Genomic DNA, 25193 nt, shown 5'->3' with positions numbered 1-25193 from the left:
CCATTTGACAAAATTTCAAAATAATATCTTGAAAACTGTTGATTTTAGACTGCTAACTAACTAACAGGCAGACAGACAAAAGACAAGCAAACAGAACCAATTACACATTTTCCGCCCTTCGGTGGGACAAAAAGATGGGGAGAATTTAACCCTCCAGTTTTGTGCACCCCACCCCCTTACTTTAGTGTTCCTGGTCAAAATTGAGCGGTCTGTTTTAAATTAACACAAACATTTTTCACCACCAAATTCAGTTGAGTGGGCCGTTCAGTGGGTTGTTCAGTAGGTCATTCAGCCAATGGGGGAGGGGTTGACCGGTAACACCACAGATGTAACAAGGTTGATTAAAACACTCAAAATTCAATGAAAGAGGTGATCATCACTTTTATGTGTTCAAGTGTTTGCAATTTTATCTCAAAATCTGAGATTTTTTCCCCACTGTGCTCCTCATACTCCTGATGTACTTTTTTTTTTTTTTCCCTTAAAATGAAATGCATAATCCATCTTCCTGTCCAGCTGACCACAGTCTGATATGTCTATCTACCAGAGATGCTGACGCCAATGGTGGTGAACCTCACCATCTCTGACATAACATGGGATGGCTTCACTGCATCCTGGAGCCCCACGAGTGGGGACTTTGACAGCTTTGTGATTGAGGTAACAAACCTGGAGAATTTTGCAGAGAGCCAGAACCTCACTCTGTCCGGAGACGCTTTGAGCCTGGGTATCTCTGGGCTGAATCCCAACACCAGCTACATGGTTGGCCTGTATGGGATGTATCAGGGCTCCTTCCTTGAACCTGTGTACAGTGAAGCCACCACAGGTACCTGCAACTTGCAGCGTTGCAGCCTTTTGTCCTCTAAACTGTCCTTCTTTTCCATGAATAATTTCTACTAAACTCAACATCTGTGAAGCATACACATAAATAGCTCTGTTGTCTCACTCTCAGTGGAGCATCTTCACCTCGCAGCATGAAACAAGAACATCATGATAATAACCCAATTGGCCTCAATGTCCAACACCCTGGACACAGTGCACTTTACTGCTTCATCTTAACCAACATGCCGTTTACCATTCCTCACCCTCCAGCCACTGATTCTGTCTAGCTGAGAGAGGGCAGGGTGATGCGTACATGTGCCTCATCACTGACCCAAACCCCTTGACTTTCCTCCAACTGCTCCCCTTATCCCAAAGTGCATGAAGCCCCCCCCTCTGCCATCCCTGCATCGTGGTCCGGTCTGGCGCTGATGTGCTGCAATGATTGCAAAAGCAAACCATTAACTCTCAGCCTCCCCCGCCAGTCATACAGCAACAGTGCGATAATCTCATTTCATCTCATCAGCCCTCATTCAGCGTATAATTGATTAACTATGACCCATCATTTGCCCGTCGATGTGCAAGCGCTCACAGTATGCGTGAGTATCCATGTCATCTTTCAGTTTGTGTGAATGACGCTGGGGTGGTTTTGTGGATTCTGATGAAGTTTATTTTCACGGAACATCAAAGTAAACACAGGTCATTTCCTTTTGGACTGCTAGGTGGCAAATGATTAAATCTTCTTGTCACTATCAAGGTAAAAAGCTAATAACATAAAATGAAGCTAACAGTAGCATCACCTCGATTTACATCTGAATTTTGTTTTTAGTGCATGCTTGCATGTAAGGACTTTTCCTGCAACATGTAAATGAAGTTTAACTAGCTCTCTAACTCATCTGCTTTGAATTGCTTTGATGCAGCGTTATGCATTGAATTGATCAGCGTTAACATGCCCAAACCATGCTACATATGCATGAAATCTGCTTAATCACATTTTCAAATTTAAGTCAGTGATTAACAACTCAAACTTGCAGGTATTTTTGAAGGCCTTTTGAGTTTCTCTCCTTGGCTTTACAAGTTGCTTATATTCAAGGTAAAGAAAAGAGTATATTTGGTTTCCAGTCAAGAGCCTGGAAATATTTTTACAGTGACACAATTCTCTTAATTTTGAACACGGCTCTACAAGCAATATTAAGGGACACACTGAGATACAATTCAAACACAGACTTTCAACTTTAATTTACAAGGTGAAACAAGAATGCTGCATTGCCACAGCTGAGAAATCACAGCCATTTTAATGCACAGTGCTTTTTAAATGTTGAGTTGAATTGCTTTCATAGTATTCTCTGTAAAATGCTATCCAATCAGCTTTGCTGCATTTGGCTGAATCACTGGAGACAATAAAGCTCTGCATACTTCAGAAATTGTCCAGCTGCTTCTGTGTTCGGTCACATTAGCAATAAACACGTCTGGCCTGGTAGCTTTAGAAACCATGCATGGCTGTACATACTCTCTTCACTGTGTTTTACGGCGTTTCTATATGTTTGAAATCATCGGGTATCTCCATACGCTTTCAGTTTTAGAAGTGGTCCAGCTTTTTTTGGAATCCAGGGAACGGGCGGATTTTTAATATTTACCTCATCATTCTTGTTCCCCTTCAATTAAATTTGAAGTCTGTGCTTCAGTTGCCTCATGGTTGTGTATTGCAAACCTATTGCGGTGGCAGCCACAGTTAGAATTGTGAAGATTGTGTTTCTGTTTAAAAAATCCTGGATCTAATTGTATTTAAATAACTGTGGTGCAGGATTTTTGCTTTGCGTTTAATGCAAAAAAATAAAAAAATACATGCATGTATTTAATCACAGCTTCTCAGACTGTCAACAGTTACTGTTGGTAGTGGTGAGCGTCCCGTAACGCTAAATGTATTTCTTTCTAGAAAAAGATCAGTTTCTAATCATTTACTTGTCATTTAATAATAACATTTTCTGAATAAATGCCTTGGTGACAATCTAATCATGGTTTCTTTCTTTAGTGAATCAACCAGTGGTTGGCAAAATATATATCATGAACTTAACGTCAGAGAGCTTTTCAATCCTCTGGAATGGCACTGAAGGAGAGTTTGATGGTTTTGTCCTGGAGATAATTGATTCTGATTGGCTGATGGAGCCAAAGGAGTATAACATATCCCATGATGTAAAGTCCTATGATGTCACAGGGCTCAGGCCCAGCACTGATTACATAGCCTACCTCTATGGAACGTACAAGGGATCCAGAACAAGTGCAGTCAGTATTGTTGCATCGACAGGTAATTGGTTTTATGTGTATCAAATCATTAGTCTCCAAGAGAATTGTTGTTACCTTCACTCTAAAGTTGACTTGGGTTTTAAAGTGACAAATACATGTGTTATCCTTTTTTTAATAAATGCATATATTTTATATTTTCTCTCCCCTGTAGCTGAAGAGCCTGATTTGTCCAAGCTAGTTGTTTCTAACATTACCTCAGACAGATTCTCTCTGTCTTGGCGGACAAGAGAGAAGGCTTTTGATAAGTTTATAGTAGAAGTCAGAGAGTCTGCTTTGCCCTCGCAGGCAATGGGGCGCGCTCTGCCTGGAGACATGCGCTCCACAGTAATGGCGGGGCTCAAAGCGAGCACGGGCTACAACATAAAGCTGTATGCCACTGGTGTTGATGGCCAGAACACACAACCCCTATTTGCTGTAGCTACAACAGGTATCACATGACTTGCATTTCTTGACACTGGACATGCCGCCTACATTGTTATGTACATGTATGCAGGACGACATAACTGAAAAGCCGTGTTCTTTTTTTATTCAGAGGACATCCCACAGTTGGGGCCCATAGCTGCTTCATCTGCGAGTCCACATAACCTCAGCTTGTCCTGGAGCACTGAGTCAGGTCATTTTGATGGCTTTGTTATCCGAGTCAGTGATTCTGAGCAGCAGTCTGAGACACTGGAGTTCAGATTGCCTGGTGATGTCCGTAACATTACCGTCACTAACCTGATGGATGCTACAGGCTATGATATTGAACTATACGGTATTTCTCATGGGCGTCACACCCCCACAGTGTTAGCCCACGCTGTCACAGGTACTACGTATTTTACTCATATCTTTTATTCTAATACTTGAAGTATACTTTTTTCCACCAAAACTAAAAAGGAATTTAGCTCCTTTTATCAGTTTAACTTAGCAGAATAATTAAATGAATTCAATATGCAGGTCAAAATCCCGAAACACCTTAAGAGCAAAGCTGACATGCATCACAAGCTGCTATTGTTTTTTTTCTGACGCTCATAATCAGCAAGCATTTGTTGATGCTTGAAACATCCATAGTCAGTATAAAACAGATGTGGTGTCGAACTCCAGGCCTCGAGGGGCGGTGTCCTGCAGGTTTTAGATGTGTCCTTGATCCAGCACAGCCGATTTAAATGCCAAATGACCTCCTCAACATGTCTTGTAGTTCTCCGGAGGCCTGGTAATGAGCTGTTCATTTGATTCAGGTGTGTTGACCCAGGGTGAGATCTAAAACCTGCAGGACACCGGCCCTCGTGGCCTGGAGTTCAAAACCCCTGCACTAGGGAAACCAGTATGGAAGTGCTTTAAACCTGCATTCTATTTAATGGCCACCAGAGGGCAAACCATCACGTTTCAAAAAGACTCAAGACTCAATAGGAAAATGGCACAATGCCCTCTTCCTGTATGAGTGCAATAAACCTTTTTACTTAAAACTTCTTGGGCTTCAAGCCATTCTGAATATTTTACACCCATTTTGAAAATTATGGTCATTCAAATAGTGAGAAAGAAGGATAATCGTTTAGGATACGCTAACATCTTGTAATGGATACATGCACCTTTTAACCATCTTTCACTCCAACTTATTAAACAACCAAAGAGCTAGACAGAATTTAGAAACCCGACTCTTAGTCTTGTCCACCCTAACCGGAGAAGTTATAAACCATTTTTATGTGTTAATAATCATCCACCTTGCTTGTCCTCAGAATTTGAAGTTGATTTCTTTGACTTTTTATCTGATTTATTTCTCAGTTCAGATAAAACAATTATTTCAGGCAAGTTTAACATCCATGTAGTTGTTCAAAATGACAGCCTCGTTTAGTTTTTTATTAGGTTTTAGTGGCTTCTCTCAAAGTGGAGCCCTCCCATGCGCCACTTTAATGTTAGAGAGGAAATATTATCTTACTAATTTAGAAGATTTTTGTTTGGCCTCAAAATAGTTCTTGTAAGAGTAGCTGACAAACAGTTAACTGGTCATTTGCAAACAATGGTTTATTTCAAGAGTTTCATTCAGGATTTAGAGTGCATCATAGCACAGAAACAGAGCTAGTAAAGGTTTTGAATGATCTTTTTATGGCCTTTGACAGTGGGCTCATCTCTGTGCTTGCCCTGTCAGACCTCAGTCCAGCAATATTTTAAAACATGGTGCAGGTATTAAAGGTACAACGCTGCAGTGATTTAGCTCGTATCTCTCAAATAGACTCCAATTTATTCAACTAAATGGCTAGTCTTCTTCCCACAAAGACGTTATTCACAAAGGATTTTTTGCTGGGACCAATTACATTTACATACCTATTATTAGGAAACACTGCATACATTTTAATTTCTATGCAGATGACACCCAGGTTTATCTAAATATAAACTACAGACATAAAGGTATGGATGACCTCTAATTTCCTACTTTTAAATTCAGATAAAAATGAGGTTATTGTAGTCATTCCTAAAACAGATATTTGCATTAGATGATATTACCTTGGCCTCCACTAACACTGTGAGGCATCTTCAGCATGCACATTAAACAAATGTAGAGGACTACCTACATTCATTTTCACAATATTGCTAAATTCTGAATCATCCTGTCTCAGAGTGGTAAAGCTAGTTTATGCATTTATTACTTCCAGGCTGGACTTTTGTAGTTCATTATAATCAGGTCACTCTACAAGCTCCTTCAAAAACCTTCAGTTGACCACTGCAGTGAGAGTACCCATTAGGACGAGAAAGAGAGAGGATATTTCTCCCATAATAGCTTCTCTTTGTTGGCTGTCTGTTCAGAGCTGAATTTAAAATCCTTCTCCTCATGCGCAAAATAACAATAATGAATATTCAGGCCCTGACATATTTTAACCCTAACAGAGCACTTTGCTCTCAAAATGGTCCCTACAGTTTTCAAAAGTAAAATCGGAACCAGAGCCTTCAGCTATCAGACTTTACTATGGAACCAGCTCCCAGTTTGGATTCAGTATATAGACACTTACTCTACTTTTATTAGGCTTAAAAACTTATAGTTTGGGTCAGGTCAAGTTAAGGAAGCTTTGGCTAACATAACACCTCCGACAACCAACTGAAAACCAGTTAGGGAATTTGCATTTTTCTCTAGCAACCAGTGGTTATTATGTGTTCACTGATAGGTCTTAGACCCATGTAATTTGGGCTTAGTGATTGATTTCAACTTCGAACAACCACTGGAATACTTGTTTTTTTCCTCAGCAACTATTGGTTGCCAGTAGAAGTCTCTAGGACTGTGTTACTGGGGCCTTAAGTGGCTGCTGGTTACAACCGCCTGTGTCAGCATATCTGCCAGTCAAAGTGAGCAACGTACGTACAATTGTCATGAAGAAAACCAATATACAAAGACACCAAAATTGCATTTGTTTCGTGCTCTAACTCAGTCTTAAGTGGCCATTCAAGGAACTGCATTTTTTTAGCACTTCTGTGTTTGCCACTTTAGATAGTGTGAGGACAAAGTACTAAATTATGATGCATGCTAGATTTGCCCTTAGTGTGTTTTGGCCTATAACTATTACCTTGTAAAAGAACTGTGTCTGTATTTGCTTTTGCAACCATTGCACACGTTATCCTCCTAATGAAGTCTCGTCCCCCTCCTGCCCTTCCCCCTCCCCCCACACACACTCCTTCCTCCCATTCAATTAAACCCACATTCCTCTCAGCTCCTTTGCCTAAAGTGGAAAACTTGACCATTTCCAACATAACTCCCTATGGCTTCCGTGTGTCGTGGGGGGTGAAGCATCAGCTACCGCAGGATAATCTAACCCCCTCTAGTGGTGGCTTCAGCCATTTCCACATACTGGTGACAGACTCTGGCTGGCTGCTGAAGGCTCAGGAGTTCACTGTGCCAGGAAACCAAAGTCACCTGGACATCGGGGGCCTCATTACCGGCATAGGCTATGAGGTCCGACTGACAGGGGTGTCAGAGTCAGGGCTTCTCTCTCGGCCTCTGACTGCAGTGGCTGTGACAGGTACAACTCAGTGCACTGTAAGCCCTCCTGTCTTACTACAAAGTCCAGTGTCTGACTTTGTTGAAGCTACCATGGGTGTATACGTGTATAACTATTATAACCATTTCAGCTCTGCAGTTTCACTATCACAACCTGGTGCAGTTCTGTGATATTTACTAATCACTGATATTCATTTCACGCAACAAAAGACATTGTGTAACAATGAGGACGGATATATCTAACTCAGTGCCACGTTTTGATGGTGAGACTTCAGTTCAGTACTCTTACCTAACCCTAACTCAGATGAACTTTTTTTCCAGTATGACCTCACTTTTCCTTGGTTTTAAGCATCTCCTTGGTATGCAGCTGTGTCACCGAGAGGAAGAGGTGTTGAGCTCCCGTCTGTTTCTTCTTACCTCCAAAATATGAGCAAGCACATTTGTTTGTCTTCATATTTTAAAATGTGTTTTCCTTCGCATTTTTAATCGCTGATAGTCAGACAGACATCTATGGACAAAATCCAATTATTGCACCATGTTGCTCCCTAGTGAGGCTGGTTTGTAGATCAGGTTCAAACTCCCTGGATGGATATGAACCACTCAATCGAAAATGACATTTTCATATGCAGGAAAACACGGATAAATCAGCAGATATTCTGAGCATGAAATGTCTGTTGATTTAGCTTCTAATCTCGTTTGTCACCTGCCATTACTTTTAAATGCACTGAATGCATCCAGGCTGGCCTTGAGGACGCATTTCAGCAAGTGTATGCTGAAATCCTTCCGAAAGAATCCTTCTGTTGACTGACATCTACAAAAAGCATCTTGTCTTTTCATTCAAGCATATGCCTCTGTAGTCCATGCGCTGAATTTTTTACTGATTAACACTAATGGATGCCTAAGCATGGCAGATTGGTGGCGGTGGACAAGAAGGCCCTCAGGCTGGAACCTAATCCTGTCTTGCCCGATTTCTGACCTCTTCCAAACTGATCCCTGTGGGTGTTTCTCAAAACGTGATGAAAATTGCTGGGAAATCACCAGACGCGCTGCAACGTTAATGTTTCCCTGTTTAACCAGAGGCTGAGCCAGAAGTGGAGCATCTCTTTGTCTCAGACGTCACAGCTGACAGTTTCCGTCTGACGTGGACTGCCAATGAAGATCTGTTTGACCGATTTGTGATCAAAATAAGAGACAGCAAAAGGTTAGCCCATCCTCAAGAGCACAGCGTCCGCGGCGATCAACAAACCAAGGTCATAACCGGACTTATGGGTGGCACCGAGTATGAAATCGAGCTTTACGGTGCCACACTGGATCGACGCTCCCAACCTATTACAGGGGTTGTTCAGACAGGTATATTGAAAAACTGCAAAGTGTGCAGTCTCATGCTAACTACCAAACTTTCTGAGTTTTCAGTGCGACATTCGACTTCTGAGAACTCAACCCAGTGTCCCACTAATCATCTTTATTCCTCTGGTTTCTTTGAAACTTCACGTCCGTCGAAAAACATCCTTTTGGGAAAAACTATGTGTTTTCACATACTTACTTACAATACTTACAATTTTTACTTTGCTTTTTTGCTCTCTGCGCAAATCCATTTGCTTTTTGTTAGGCCTCAGCACTCCCAGAGGACTTCACTTCTCTGAAGTGACTGACTCTTCAGCCGTAGTTCACTGGTCCATGCCTCGCTCTCCGGTGGATAACTACCGCATCACCTATGTGCCATTTGAAGGAGGTAAGAGGTCAATCATTGTTTATACAAGTTACATTTAAGGTTGAATTTAATTAAACAGTTTTAATTTTAGCTTCATTGTTGTGTCCGTGTTCATCAGATATACTGATGTTGACATGTCAGAAACATGCATGTGATAATATCACAAATAATCCACTTATCAGTTCAGTTTCACTTTCTAATTTCAGAAACAGACTTTCAGTAACAGCGTTCACTTCTCTGTGCAGCTCTCACACAGTCAGAATGTGAAGAAGAGCGACTCTCTTCCAGCTAGCAAACCCGCTAAACTAGGCTCAGTGTAACGCTGCTAAGCACTGGAAACAGGCGGACCGCTGAGGACTTAATTTGCATGTCATTTGTTGTGTGCTCTTCCTGCGGTGTTTCCATACCGTTCGAACTACAGTAATGGCTGACATTCTGTTAAAATACTGCTGTGCAATGCACTCACAGGTGTGATGAATTCTGAATTCTGTACAGATCAGTGACATTTATTTATGCTTATTTGGTCGAGGTTTTTTATTTATTTATTATTGCACCGTTCAACATAATAGTGAATTAAAATCTTTTTGATGTTCTGTTGGTACTTCTGGTGCGTTACTATGCTAATGGCGTCACACTGGCAAACATTTGGTCCAGTAAACAATGAATTTTATACATTTAAATGTATAAAATATCAAAAATTCTATAGATATCACTTTTCAATAAATCTGAAAAAATGTATCAACTCCTCTGACATCAGTGATGCTGATGCTTTTCTACTCTCTGGAAAACTAAAATTTTCCAGGATTTTTTAAATCCATGTCAGTGACATTCCCCATCAGGCTTAGGAGCAAAACTTCCAACATGCTAATCTAAGATTGCAAACATTGTAAATATCTTGAGGAAAATAATTTTTCTTTATTCAAGAGGATGGTCCTTTTGTTTGAAAACGTGTGCTTTCATTTTCATCTTTAGCTACTCAGTGATCTTCCCAGAACTGAAATGATCCCTCCCTGTATGCAGATTTGTTCTGCTCTTGCTCAAAGCTGCACGTCTGCACTCAAGTCACATGCCTGTCATGTGCTGCTTGTACAGAGTTCCTGTGCTTCTGCTATAGCCCTTCATCCTGCCTTTCTTTCTGACAGCTGATTGGTTAGTGGGCTCACCAGATGAAATTAAGGCCTTTAACAGCATGTCCTTGGTTCAATTACTGGTCAACCTTTTACCACAGTTCAGTGACAGAGTCACATAGTTGTCGAGCTATTCTGAAAATGGTGCAATATGTTTATTGTCAATGCAAAATCTGTACAAGAGGGAGCTATATATCAAAGTTCAGAAAGAAAGGAAATATAAACCCTTTTAAAGGTAAAATACCTGCTCAGGCTAACCGGGAACATCTCAGTGTCAACATCATTTGATACTATTGGCACTGCACTACTTGGAGATTTTTCATCGTATAAAAATATTTTTTTAAGAAGACCAATTTCCAGCTCAATATTTTTTTATCCACTCTGCCAGAGTAGTTGTGCATGATTCAGTTCAATATAATAGTTATTTACTTGATGCAGCCCCTCAGTTCACCCAGTCTGTGAAAGAAGGTCCCTTCCCTTTAAGCCAACTTTCTTTCAGCAGGTGGGTAAGGTTACTGTTTAAACTGTCACAACCTGCTAATCGATCCACTCGCTATGCAATCAGTGAGAATCAAGAGCAGACACACAGCGTTTTGTGCAGTCTGAAGTCTGAGCCTTTGACTCACAGGGATCATTTACAAATCTACTGACCACATTATTAGAAACTTTAGCCATATTTAATATCCATCAATGGAGCCCACTAATGAAATATGCAATAAATCCTCTTTAATGATTGTTGCTTTTATTAGATAATAATAGATAGAAAGGAAATACCAAACAAGGTATTATTAATAATAATATTAATCAATTTTATTTAAGAGCGCCTTTCAAGACACCCAAGGACACTTAACAATAGAGTAAAACACATAGTGTAACAATGACAAAACAAAGAAAAAAGAAAAATATTTTGGATGTATGTATTTAGCTCTTGTGTCACGATTCATAGCACACAAAGATGATTTGTGAGTACATGAGCATGGATGAGAAGCTGAACACAGGAAATCTACGCACGCCTGATCTACAGAGTACAGACATGCAGTTTGGAGCAAGAGCAAATTTGTTTTTAGCTGCTAGTTTTGAGGAAGCTCACTTCATCATCATAAATCATAAATTATAGGACCATGCTCTTGAGTAATGAAAGTAATACACTGTCATTAGCAATACGGCGCACTGTGATTGCAATCAGTTTGTCATTTTTTAGTTGATGTAAGCATTTATCTCAGCCTCACAAAGGCTTCTCTTGGCCTCAATCTCCAGTACTCAAACATTTATCACCACCCACCACAAAGTACGTGAAGAGCGTTAGTACATCTTGTTCAGTACAGTGGAAATACACAGATAGATAAAATCTGACACCTCTTGACAAGCTTGTCTTTGAATCAATAGTACATGTGTTTGTTCTCTCTCCCCCACAGGAAGCCCAATGACATTGACTGTAGATGGCAGCGTGTTCGAGGCTTTGCTTCCCAATATGATTCCCGGAAAGACGTACCAAGTAACCGTCAGTGCTCTGAAGGGTCTGGAGGAAAGTGACCCCAGCACAGACACTGTGACCACAGGTTGGCTTTTTTCTCTTATGCAGCCTTGACTCCGGCGACACTGGAGTCAGTTAAAAATGTACTGACCCCACACGTTTTCTCTGTGATCTTCCTCGTGCCCTGCAGGTTTGGACAGACCTCGTGGTCTTACTGTTATCAATGTCACGGACACTTCGGCCCTGTTGCTGTGGCAACCATCTGTCGCCACTGTTAATGGCTACATCATTACCTACAGTGCTGATTCTGGTGTGTCTCTGAGTTTAAACGAGCTTGCTTTCTGTTCATTTTAACTGACTTTGTATTGATTGCATAATTTAATTCCTGCCCTATAGTGTCCCCAACAGTGGAGCACGTTTCTGGGAACATTGTGGAGTTTGAGATGAACTCCTTGGTTCCAGCAACCCACTACACAGTGGGAGTTCATGCTATGAAAGAAGCTCAGAGGAGTGCTTCTGCTGTTACTGAATTCACCACAGGTAAATACAGAAAGATGTCCAGATTGTATAAAAGTATTGCTTAATATAAAAGATGGGGAACACTCTATAACATGGCCTGTTACTAAAGATGTAATTCCCTGGAATTAAATGGAATTTCACTTTATTTTATTTGAAATTCTAATTTAATTATACAGTCCCGGTCAAAAGTTTAAGACCACTGGAAAAATGGCAGAAAATCCTATTTTGCATGGTTGGATCTTAACAAGGTTCCAAGAAGAACTTCAATATGCAACAACAAGAAATGGGAGTGAGACAAAACATGTTTTTGAGCATGCGATTTATTGACAACAACACTTAAACTGAAGCAGGCTGCTTTACAGCTGATCAAAAGTTTAGGACCACATGCCTTTAAAAGGCCAAATCTGTGCAAAAATGTGGATTCATTGTCATTTTCTGGCAGGTAGTCACACTGTGATGACGTTCTCATGGCAAAGACAAAAAAACTTTCCTTTTTTTGGACATAGTTGGGTTGTTAAACTGCATAACCAGGATCTCTCGCAGTGCGCCATCGCTGCTGAGGTGGGACGCAGTAAGACAGTTATTTGGAATTTCTTAAATGATCCTGAGGATTATGGAACAAAAATGTCAAGTGGAAGACCCAAAAAAATTTCACCAGCACTGAGCCGGAGGATCCAATTGGCTGTCTGTCCATTACTGGTGCCGACTCCAGCCCCGCAACCATCATTTTCTGTAACTGTAGCAGTTCTTAACATTACTTACACATTACTTAAATTTGCACACAGTAAAATTATTTCTTTGTTTCTTGTTAAAGACTGACTTGTTACCCCATTATTCTGGTGTACCCAGCTTTAAGAATTTGTATATATAATTACATTGTAATTTCAAACAAAATACAGCAAACTTCAATTTAATTACACCCATATTTCCGAGCCATATTATAAACAGTTTCCTGATGTGTTTATGGTCTCATTTGCTAATTTAAAGTCTTGTTTTTGTAATTTAGGGGCCTCATTAGAGTAAAAAAAAGATTAAAAGTAGCTTATTCTTCGAGGTGAATCTGCCTGTGATTGAAAAAATCCTGCCATAGAAACATCTGGTTTTCCCACGTCTCTGTCTATCTTTTATATGTAGTATATCAGCGTCAATATAACCTTAAGCAACATGCACTGATTTCTTAACCACATCAGCTGTACCGAATGATTAATGTGATGCTGTATTTGCAGATGTGGACCCTCCTCGCGATCTGATAGCTATGAATATTCAAACTGACAGCGCCACTCTGAAGTGGAGACCACCTCATGCTGCTGTCACTGGATACATGCTCAGCTTCTCCTCTGCTGATGGAACAATCAGGGTACGTACATGCCCGTGTCATTTCATCGTTTGACAACAGATATGTTTTGCCGTGTTTTTCCAGTTTTTCTAACTGTCGTTGAAAGCACAAGTTTCTGATCATTTAGCTATGCTGCAATAGGCCTGGGCTGCAGGGTTCTTCCCATAATGCTCTGAGAATTTCATCTTCGCTCGTCTCTTTTCACTCTCCATTTTGCATTTAGTTACCCTTCTCCACAGTGACTTTTTTGTCCTGTTTCCTTGCCTTGCCTGAGACAAAGTCTGCCAATGTCTTCCTGTTAAAAGGGTTTTTTTTCTTATCACTGTTGCAAGGCTTCTTTGCTGAGAAAACCTTTATTTGTGAAATTTAAAAAGTAAAATCTGGAGCTCTGATAGATTGTTAGGTCCTAATGTGCATTTTGCACAACATTTCAGAAAACAGAAAAAAACACAAACAATAAGAAATGATATCATGATGAGTTCTGGATGATTTCCAAGAGCTGCATGCCCTGAAACAGAAACAGACACAGTGCAGGATTCCTTCTCCTTTTTTTCACCATCTGTAGTTTATGAAATCCAGCTTATCAGTGTTCTTTGTTAAAATATTGCCTTACGATTGCAATCGCGTCTTCTTTCTTTCAGTTTGAGGGAATAGTATAGAACAAGGAAATGACATCAACCCATCATAATGCTCTTGGGTTCAATCCATTCCAATGTTCATGGTGTTGTCATGTTTTCTGAAATGTTTCTGTGTCCTGCACTTCGAGCTGCTATAGTAATCAGTTAAGAAATGCCATTGGTGTAAATAATGTGTGTGTCTTGCATGAATTCAGGAGGTGATGCTAAGCCCAACAGCATCATCTTACAGTATGTCGCAGCTCACTGGCTCCACGGAGTACAATGTGAGACTGCAGGCTGCCGCTGGAGCCCAGAGGAGTCGCCACGTGGCCACCGTCTTCACTACCCGTAAGCATTAAAACACACACAAACCTCTTCTTAATTAATGTGTACGTATAGCTGAAAATTGGGAGCACTGGACTTGTTGCTGCTTTCTCAGAAGTGAAGGGTTAGGCTGTTATGCAACAGTCCAGATGCACATTAGAAAGAGATCTTCTAATGTGCATTCCTTTCATTTGCACTGATATTGGAGCCAGATCACCTGTGCTTGTTTTTCTTTCTGTCTGAGCTCCAGATGGAATAACCTTCTTTCTCCTTTGTTTGGCCCTCCCCCGTTCCGTAGTCCTCTCTCAGGGTGCTATATACAGCCTCATGCCTTGTTTATTTTACAGGGACAAAAAATAAGTGAGCGCATCCTTCAGGGTCTCTAACGTGATGCCTTTTTAATATGTGCTTTTCAGTCGGACAGTTGTACAGACGCCCACGGGACTGTGCTCAGATATTACTGAACGGAGAGACGACCTCTGGTCTGTATACCATCTATATTGGAGGAGAGGAGAGCCAGCCCATCCAGGTTTACTGTGACATGACCACAGATGGCGGAGGATGGCTGGTGAGGAAATCAGCCTTCTGGAATCCAAATAAAGCCCGTTTCACACCATTATTCAAACTGAATCCTGATGATTCTGCTTATGTGGCACCTGTTTTTCTGATGACAAATGATAGACAGCACCACAGTGGCCTTAGCCTAGCTTCTTATGATTGCCGTGAAGCTGTTTTGACACTCATGAGAGTCGGTACTCTTCAGGTTTTCCTCAGACGCCAGAATGGAAAACTGGAATTCTTCAGGAACTGGAAGAACTACACGGCTGGCTTTGGTAACATGAACGATGAGTTCTGGCTGGGTAAGCTCGCTCATTCTGGAGCCGTATTTGCTTTCTTTCCCTCGCTCACTGCCCTCCTGACTCACACATATTAAACTTGGGTTGTAGGTCTCTCCAACCTCCATAAAATCACATCTTCAGGCCATTATGAGCTGCGAGTGGACTTGAGGGATAACGGGGAGACCGCCTACGCGCAATATGACAAGTTCACAATTGCAGAGCCAAGGACACGCTATAAAGTCTACATAGGAACATATAGTGGAACAGCAGGTTGGTATCACTTTAATAAAATAGCCTGACATGTTGGGGAGTACAAGTATTTACTTTGTACTTTAACGTTAGACAAGAGAATGGTATTCACTCTTGTTTCCTTCCAGTAAGTGTAATAAAGGCTCAGTTCAGTTGAACCTCTCAGAATAAGCAGATTTTTTTTGTCTAGTTTATATAATGAAGCCAAATTTTATGTTTATACTGTCAATATTTTTTGACTCACAGCCCATTAATTACAGAGTATTTGCTTGAAAGTTTACACTAATCCTTTTGAGCCCTTCGGGTTGGAAAAAAACACTCACTCTGAGTGTCACAATATAAATTTTTCTTTTCGTTTGGCACCTTTGTTGGTTGCTCGATCTGTTCTGATGACACAGGAGAAATCCCTGAAAAGAGCATTTTGATCACCTTCAAAGGATTTAATAACCACGTGAAATAGCTGGCACGTCAAAACAAATGGAAACTTTATAAAAGGTTTTATTGTTCGCAGCGCGTCTTCTGCTCGTAACTCCTCCTGTGTCAAAATAATGTTCCATTCTCGTCATATATTAACACTCGTGAATGTAGCTTTTGGATGTAAAATGGAGAAACACCACTGGTGCTCACAAGTTCTTTGTAAAAGTTTGGCTGATAGTTTGATTCAAATATGAACACACAGAGGTCTGGATCACACCCACTGATCCGGATCAGTGAGTTATCTGAGTCTGAGCCAAGACACGAGGGCACTGCACTGAACACAACTGTCTCAGCAGCTATATCGCCCTCTTTAAAGTTTAATAAAGTGAATACAGGGACATAAAATCTTATAATCCTGAGACACTCAGTGATTCAGATGTAGGCACCACGAAAGATAAGATAAGACCAGATAAGATAAGATAAGAGACTTTATTAGTCCCATTGTTGGGAAATTCAGATTGCTAGAGCAGCAGAACGAAGAGACCAGGAATAAATAGATGAAACAACAACGGAAGAAAAATGTACACTATACAAGGCAGAAGAAATATTATTTACATATATATATATATATATGGATATGTAGATGTAGATGTGATACAGTGATACACTTGGCATTTCAGATCCACACTGAAATATGTACAGTGTGTGGTGCATTTTCACGTGTACAGTCTGACAGCAGCTGGAAAGGAAGACCTCGGATATTTCTCCTTTGCACACCGTGGGTGCAGCAGCCTGTCACTGAAGGAGCTGCTCGGTGCTGTCAGGGTGACCTGCCTGGGGGTTGGAGGTGTTCTCTAGCAGGGATGACAGCTTAGCCACCATTCTGCTGTCACCCACCACCCCCGCTAGCATCCCAGAACAGAGCTGGCCTTCTTGATCAGCCAGTTCATTTTCTTCCTGTCTCCAGAGCAGATACTGCTGCCCTGCAGAGCAAACCATAAGTGAGGGTCGATGCAAACACAGAGTCATAGGAGGTCCTCAAGAGATGCCCCTGCTCTCCAAAAGAACCGAGTCTCCATAGCAGATACAGCCTGTTCTGTCCTTTCCTGCAGATGGCCTTTGTATTGTTAATCCAGTCTAGGTACTTAGGTACTTATATAAATCGATGCGCTCAGCATCCATTACCTGGATGTTCACGGGTGTAAGTCAAGGATGTTTGTACCTGTATACTTCTGGATCCTTACATACTGATGGCAGTATGGACTACCTGGCAAGGTAGTCCAGGATCCACGTGGTGTTGGTCGACACCTGTGTACTCCTGCTTCTCCCTCAGGATTGTGGGTACAATGGTATTGAATGCACTGGAGAAGAAGAAAAAAGACATAATCTGGAAATACTAGAAAATGTGACACTATTCCCGTTTTGATCACATTTTGTCTGCACAGTTTATTTAAAAAAACAACAAATAATTCAAAAGAATTTTTTTGGGAATTATTTTTTTTCAAAAGAAGTTTTCTGTCTTAAAACCTTAGGTTTATCTTTCCAGACTTTTGAAGTACAAACGAGCTCACAGCTGTTTTCTTAAAGACATAATTTAATCCTGCATTTTAAATCGTGCAGTTTCGACAGTGACGAATGTTCTCATTAAACTCTTGGCAATAAACTGAACGTATTTCCTAGAATGTCAAATTATTTCTAAGAATAGTCACTTTGACAAATCCAGTTAAGCTCATCAGACTGCCTTAATTGAATAATACTCATTTGTCCACCAGGTGACTCCATGACCTACCACCAGGGTCGGCCCTTCTCCACTTACGACAATGATAACGATATCGCTGTGACCAACTGCGCCTTGTCCTACAAAGGCGCCTTTTGGTATAAAAACTGTCACCGTGTCAATCTCATGGGGAAATATGGCGACAAAAGTCACAGTAAGGTACGAACGCTTTCACACGCATCGCAGAAAATGAAGTGGTAAACCATAACACGAGCCATAAGCAGTTGAATTATCTAATGAGAAAATCAGATTTTTCCCAGTGAAACTTGCTCCCTGCTCACTGCTGGATGTGTAGTTTAGGAAAAGCTGATGATTTGTATTGTTTGGGGGGGTTGTTGTTGTTTTTTTTCCACAGGGGATCAACTGGTTCCACTGGAAGGGCCACGAACACTCGATCCAGTTTGCAGAGATGAAGATAAGGCCGGCCAACTTCAGAAATTTTGAGAGCAGAAAAAAGCGATCATAGACTCATCAAGCCCTCTCTCCTTCACACCTCATCTCCAGGCATCAGCATCTGTGCTCCCCCATCTTTAAGACACTCTCGAACACACAAACACACGTACAGGCAGTCACACCACGCTGTGACTGAGTTTTCAATGTGGGGAAAGACCCTGGAGAATCATTAACTGGGGTTTTTTTGTTGTTTTTTGTGTAGTTCTCCCGTGTGTGATTGTATATTTTTGCATTCCCAAAGAGAGTAGATGCTAAGTTTGATTCACGAACGGACATATATGTGTTGTTGGGACCAAACGCCTGTAGAAAAATTTAAGTAAATTTAAAAAAAAAATAAAAATGGGTCTGAAACGATTCACTGAATCAGTAACATGTCGAAAGGCACATCCCCTGAAGTCATGCATCAGAGTGTTCGCCTCATCCATCTCAAACTGAAACACTGACCAGATGCATCACATGAAAACTTTAAAGCTTAAAAACTTAAATATTGTCATATGTTTACTGTACAAACCCACTTATCCCACCCCCAAGAAGCTATTGAACTCTTGCTTGAATTTTGATTTACTTATTTTGATAGGAAAAAAAAAAGACCTGATGCTCTGTAACCTTCAATACAAATAAAAGAAGATGTTAGTTTGATACAAGCGTGTGGTGGCTCTTCTTATTAGTGACCAGCTGAACCACGTCCACCCCAGCAGATGGCGGTGTTTGCTCTGTGCAGTAATGCACAGGGGCGCCCTGTGTGTTGCTGCTAAGTGCAGCTGAAGGACTAATATTACCAGGCACCTGATGGTAAGTGTTAAAGATTATTCACAGTGGCCGTGGGTCTTAAAACAGTAAAAAGCACCAAATTTTAAAGGTCTTAAATTGCATTTATTCTTAGGTAGAGTAGCTTGGAAAATAACTGCAACATTCATTTATCAGGTGTAGTAGCAATTACTGTTAAACACAGCTCAGAAGGTCTGATAAAAAGTGTTTCATTGTTAATAAAAAAAATAGGGGTTTTAAAGACATGACTGGGGTTTGGTCTTTCTTTGATTCAATGTGTTACTAAAAGATCTTAAATTTAGGTTATTACCTGTTTGATGCTAATATAAATCTTTTTTAAATTTTTGCAGAAGGGGCGTTTTGCTTTCGGTGACTGCATCTGTTCAACATGCCAAAGTTTAAAATGTGGTTTATCTTTTCTCTTTTGCAATTCAAGGCCTTTGGATCCCCCCCAGCTCCAAGCCACACAAGGTTTGCAAAGTCAATACCTTTTCTGCAGTTGTCATCAAATCCAAATTTGATCACCTCTTAAAAAAAGAACAAGAAAAAAGAAAAAAAAAGACTTTGGAGTTGAAAGATTTGACTTTAATGAGAAAATGCAGTTAAAGATAAGTGAGCCACATGCTCTACTTCCTGTCAGGGTTAGATGTCTTTTTTCAACATTAGCACGTGGCCGAACGATCCGACCCTTCCTCGCAATCTGCAGCCACTTCTATGTCCTCTCTGCACCCTCTGGCACAGTTTGTTTGTTTTGCAGTCCAATTGAATGGGGACATTTTGGCCTCTTGCATCTGATCCTACAAGGGAATGATCGAAGAAACAGTTTCTGAGTATTGGTGTCCATGTCAGCCTTTCTGTGTGCTCACAGAAGACTGACGCTTTCAGTTGTTGGAAGTTTAGGATGTTGGAACTATATGTTTGAATATTACAATTAAGCATGCAAACCCCAGGACACGAGATGTCGGCTGGCACAGAGCTGGGAGTTTTCCATGTTAAGTTCAAGATTTAGAAATAACTTCTGACCTGGATTTCTACTAATGCATGCTGCTAATATCTCATTTCATCCTGAGGTGTTTCTAAATAAGGGCTCCACAAGTTGGGTGTCCTTGTAATCTATCTCCAGACAGACTAAAGTGCTCAAGTAAGGCCTTTCCAGGGATCTTGTGTTTGTCAATAACAGGCTAACATTTGTCATGGCAGAAGGGTTGATTGCAGACACAGTAATGCAGATATTTTCTCAGATAGTTTAAGTGTTTACATCTCTGCCTGAAATCTGTCAGATTTTATAGAAAACTATCCCAGAACAGGTTTAGCTTTCTACTGATGTTCTGAGTTCTTCAGGCTCTGACGAAGGAGCTGGCAGGAAGTCCGCCACTTTGTTCCAGACTGAGATACTTGAGACAGTCAGAAGATGGATTGGTGTGAAATTTGTGGTCCCAGGAAGATAAATAACATTATTCAGAATCAGAATACTTTAATAATCTCTAAGGAAATTATGTGGGTTACAGTTGCTCCAAGACAATAACAGTAATAGACTGAACTAATTAAATTATACAGGTGGGCCATTTATATGGATACACCGTAATAACATGGGAATGGTTGGTGATATTAAAGTCCTGTTTGTGGCACATTAGTATATGTGAGGGGACAAACTCCTCAAGATGGGTGGTGACCATGGTGGCCATTTAGAAGTCGGCCATCTTGGATACAACTTTTGTTTTTTCAATAGGAAGAGGGCCATGTGACACATCAAACTTATTGGTAATGTCACAAGAAAAACAATGGTGTGCTTAGTTTCAACGTAACTTTATTCTTTCATGAGTTATTTACAAGTTTCTGACCACTTATAAAATGTGTTCAATATGCTGCCCATTGTGTTGGATTGTCAATGCAACCCTCTTCTCCCACTCTTCACACACTGATAGCAACACCGCAGGAGAAATGCCAGCACAGGCATCCAGTATTCGTAGTTCACTTTACTCAAATAGCACCTGCAGTCCCAGTCACCAGATTTCAATCCAAAAGACCCAGCATCTTTGGGAAATGCAGTCAACAAGTCTGCAACAACTGCGTGATACTATCGTGGCAAAATGGACCATGCTCTCTAAAGAACGTTTCACCTTATTGAGTCTATGCCATGAAGAATTAAAGCAGATCTAAGAGCAAAATGGGGGCTCAACCCACTATATCCATAGTACTTCATGCCAATAAGAGTATTTCTAGGAAAGCTTTCGTTACCTGTAAGGGTCTCTTTAGCTTCCAGCATATTAGTATCAGAATGTGGCCTGGTTCCTCCACTGAGGATTTCATCTGAGGCCTCTTTTTCATGTTTGTCTAAAGAAGTCTAAGGACATTAATGTGCACTTAGGAGTGTACATTACAACAAATTCATCCCTTGATCAGACAATAGTATGTTCAGAGAAATTGAAAAAATAAAAAAAAACCATGAGCTACATCTCAGACTGAACAGCATGTTAAATGCTAAAACGTTCAACAGTACAATTAGAAAGACTGACCAGGTCAGTCTTTCTAATTGTACTGGGTGTAAGGGTTTGGAAGCAACCTTTCCTAACCCTTGTTTGGAAGTGTTGCCTGCAGAAACCTTCATCTTGTACAAGAACAGGTCAGCATGTCTTAGCTTTGCAAAGTTGCATCTGTGCAAACCACAAGATAACTGTAACTATGTGAAAACCAACACTGCTGAGCATTGTTGGTTTTCACCAACAATGCTCAGCAGTGGCAATGGTTGGTGAAAACCAAACAGCATATCAGCACAAACACATCATACGGGTGACGATCTCGGCACCTTGCATTCATTTAGTTAAGCATGAACTCCTCTGTATACCAAAATATTCTACAGTCAAATGTATGAGAGCTACAGTTTGGCTCAAATTGAGTCATGCAACAGGACAACAATTCCCAGCACAGCAGGACAACTACAAAAGAATGGCTGAAAAAGAAAAGAAACCCGATATCGCAACAGGCCAGTTAAAGTTCAGACCTCAACCTGATTGAAATGCTGCAGTGTAACTTTAAGAGAGCTGTTCTCAAACCTCTGAAATGAAGCAACGCTGCAAACAAAAGCATGCCAAAATTCCACAAAGTGACAAGACTGATAAAGTGAGAAAATGAACTAATGATAAATTCAAGTTATTGCTGCTAAATTTTGGGGCATTTTTCACAGGACTGCACAGATTCCTGTAAAAACCTTCTTTTTCACATGACTCCACATCCCACAGGGTAATGCATACACCCCTTCAACAGAGATGCCTCAGTACATGTGAACCAAAATTAGCCAAGAGTTCTCAGAACTGTCATGCAGTTGTAGCACATTGTGATACTCTCAGTATTTGAACAGTGTTATATCACTGTTTGTTCAAAGAGCTGTCTCAGATTTACACAGCCAGCTCTCTCCTGCTGATGCAATGACCTAAAAAATAACTGGTTTCTATTCAGTAAACAGAAATGAGCACATGATGTTCTGTTTTATGTAATGTTGACTGTATAATTTGATTCTATTTTCATAGTGTGCCCTCATGTGAAATATTTTCTGCAAGCAACATGAAGACAGAGCTTTTACTTCATGAGGTCAAATGGGAGCCAAAATTTTAAAAAAAAAAGGATTTCTGCATGTGCCAACTGAGCAAAGGTTACTGTGTTGCCTAAGAAAATCTGTTTGCATTAATCACGCCATGCGGCCTCACTGAATCACTCTGGACTGTCATAAATCAAGTTTTTCAAGGAAACTTTTCCCCAAGAGTGTGTGCTATATTTGAATTGGCTCTGCTTTCAGTGCAGAGTCCCTGGCACTGTGCGAACATGTATCTAAATCATCGGCCACAGTCCTTTCAGTGCTCAACTCACTACTTTCCACTCCTTCTCTGGACATATGTAATTGAAAAATAGGTATTTTATGCTCTGTCTGATTCTTCTACATGCTGATGGAACTCCTAAAGCTAAAGATGATGGTGGCACAGCACTAAAAATATGAAAGCGCATACACAGGAAGTTTGACCTAAAGCTCATTGTAGAGCAAATGGACATGACAGACTGCACCTGGAGGTGTCCACAAACAAATTTTACACAGGAGACAATTCACACATTCCTGCACACTACAGGGCAAACATTACTGGACAGTGATTAATGCCGTGTTGCTGAATTCAAGCAGCACGACACAGCAACACTGCAGAGCCTTTAGACTATTGTCTCAATAATGGTAGTGTGCAGGATTGTTACTGACCTAATTTAAAAGGTTTATGAAATGTGTTGTGACAGTTTTATGAGTTATACTATTTACCTGAAATGTAAGAGTGCTAATATTGATCAATAAACTTCAAACCTAACAGACATTTTAGTTTATCAAATGATGATAAATAACAAGGAAATTCACAGATCGGGTAAAAAGTAAAGCATCTGTCCTTACAAGGTTTTCAAAGTAGGTAAGTGCAACCTGAGATGAACAACAACATAAAAACTAAGCCAAAAGGCAGACGCAGTGTGTGAAAAGCTAAGAACACCCATGACTCGGTAGCTTGTAGAAGCACATTTAACAGCAAAAACTTTACAAGTCTCCTACACTGTTGTGAAGGAAGTTTGGCCTCCTCTTATTTACGACATTGCTTCAGTTCATTGAGGTTTGTGGACATTCATTGACAGCTCTGTTGAGGTCATGCTGTTTCAATCAGGTGGAGGTCTGGACTTTGACTGGACCATTGCAACATCTTGCTTCTTTTCTTTCAGCCATTCTGTTGTAGATTTGCCGCTGTGCTGTCTTGTTGCAACACACTATTTCAGCCGTGCCTCAGCAGTCTAGAATACTTTGGGATTGATTTGGTTCATGGTCGACTCAGTGACTGCAAGATGCCCAATTCATCACTGCATTTTGGTCTTGCCTGTCCAAAGAACATTGGTCCAGAACGACGATTACAATTTGTTCAGATGCAACTTTGCAAACCTGCTGACGTGTTCTTTTTAGAGAGAGTCTTTCACCAACTCTTTCAAACAAGTGTTTTAGTCTTTTTTCTGCTTGTACTGTCATGACGTTTAATATTTAACACGCTAACTGAGGCATGTGGAAAATGAGCCATCGCTCTTGGGGTTTTTAATGCTGAATCACACTACTTATTAATCTGTGGCTCTCGTCCACAGCATGTCTTTCATCCTGTCTTCCTTCCCTCACCCCAACCGGTCGCAGCAGATGGCCGCCCCTCCCTGAGCCTGGTTCTGCTGGAGGTTTCTTCATGTTAAAAGGGAGTTTTTCCTTCCCACTGTCGCCAAAGTGCTTGCTCATAGGGGGTCATATGATTGTTGGGTTTTTCTCTGTATGTAGTATTGTAGGGTCTACCTTACAATATAAAGCGCCTTGAGGCAACTGTTGTTGTGATTTATATAAATAAAATTGAATTGAACTGAACTGAATTGAGTCTTTTGAAACCTACTGCCTTTTAGCATGAGCCAATTTCAATTCAGTTCAATTTATTTTTTATTTTTTATTTTTTTTAATTCCTCCATAAAGCTAGGACATCTCACTATTCATCACTGATTGATAAAAAGAAACAAAGCCCAAGTTTTTTTTCTGCACTGTCGTCAGGCTGACAAAGAGTCAGAGCTCTGTTGAGCTGAATATCCCTTTAAACTTAACTAGCAATGCATTCATCTATAATACAATATATCTGTCGGCCAGAAAGGCATATGCCAGATACTGTTATTACTATAATTATTATTATTATTAATAGCAGTAGTAGTGGTAGTGGTATTATTATTGTTATTGTTCTTTCAATATCATTCCATGGAACATGGAACAAATAAATCCATCTAAGTCTCATTCATTAAAGTGCTTTGAGAATAATGGTGCGAATTGAGATGAATTAATTCACAGCTATTTATGTGCAGGATAATCCAAGCAATACATAACATTGTGGAAAAATAATGACATTATAGTCATTAATCATTCTAACTATGCCCTGATGTCTGTTGGCACAACAGCGCACACAACCATCTGATGCGTTACTCAAATTAGAATGTAGAAAATAAGACAGAGCTTAATACGCCGTGGCTGGCTGAATGACCTCCGATGTACATGAGATCATGCTTCGGGGGGGTTCCTGCCTATCAACGTGGAGCATGATCTGCTCGAATGGATCCCTGTTTCACAGATTAACAACAGAGCCTGTTTAGTTAATCACTGTGGATTTGATCAAATTTATAGATTTGATGCTATTGTCCATTTTAGATAAGCAGAGTAATTACATGAAAGCCTCGAGGCCAGATGTCTGACCTCTGATTAAAAGCCAAGAAATCAGAGCTGACAGTTACATTAAACTGAACTATTTGACTGCACGGTTGCAGTCATTTTAGTTTTAGTCTCTTCCGTCCTGTAGACAGTGGCTTTCATTTCCTTCCTTCATTTCCTTCTTGCTCCAAATTAAGGGATCTGTTAATCCTTATGTTAGTATGGATGCTAGTGCAAAGTCATCCCTCCTTCATTTTACAATGAGAGCA

General features: G+C 40.5%; 2 protein-coding genes across 5 annotated transcripts in view; both read left to right on the top strand.

Annotated features, from left to right (window-relative positions):
• tnca (tenascin Ca) overlaps positions 1-18568 on the top strand; it is a 34905-nt gene extending 16337 nt beyond the window's left edge. For 2 of the 4 annotated variants that reach the window (XM_084935791.1, XM_084935792.1), the window contains 13 exons: positions 545-820; positions 8159-8431; positions 8691-8813; positions 11335-11478; positions 11584-11703; positions 11790-11933; positions 13139-13269; positions 14081-14213; positions 14606-14757; positions 14953-15049; positions 15137-15298; positions 17467-17630; positions 17827-18568. In XM_084935791.1, coding sequence (XP_084791917.1) covers positions 545-820; positions 8159-8431; positions 8691-8813; positions 11335-11478; positions 11584-11703; positions 11790-11933; positions 13139-13269; positions 14081-14213; positions 14606-14757; positions 14953-15049; positions 15137-15298; positions 17467-17630; positions 17827-17937 — 2030 coding nt within the window. In that variant the 3' untranslated portion in view covers positions 17938-18568. Of the gene's footprint in view, positions 1-544; positions 821-2845; positions 3119-3268; positions 3545-3649; positions 3923-6794; positions 7104-8158; positions 8432-8690; positions 8814-11334; positions 11479-11583; positions 11704-11789; positions 11934-13138; positions 13270-14080; positions 14214-14605; positions 14758-14952; positions 15050-15136; positions 15299-17466; positions 17631-17826 lie in introns of all 4 variants that reach the window. The other 2 variants (XM_084935794.1, XM_084935793.1) reach the window with 2 other exon arrangements.
• LOC146384053 (TNF receptor-associated factor 2-like) overlaps positions 1-23954 on the top strand; it is a 97078-nt gene extending 73124 nt beyond the window's left edge. The window contains exon 11 of the mRNA XM_084935798.1: positions 23841-23954. Within this exon, the coding sequence (XP_084791924.1) occupies positions 23841-23939 (99 nt within the window). The 3' untranslated portion in view covers positions 23940-23954. The remainder of the gene's footprint in view (positions 1-23840) is intronic.
• The last annotated feature ends 1239 nt before the right edge of the window (positions 23955-25193 follow it).

The sequence above is a fragment of the Perissodus microlepis genome, chromosome 7, assembly GCF_051167445.1.
Source record: "Perissodus microlepis isolate ML-2025 ecotype Zambia chromosome 7, ASM5116744v1, whole genome shotgun sequence".
Taxonomy (NCBI): domain Eukaryota; kingdom Metazoa; phylum Chordata; class Actinopteri; order Cichliformes; family Cichlidae; genus Perissodus; species Perissodus microlepis.
This window is presented reverse-complemented; position numbering and strand designations above follow the sequence as displayed.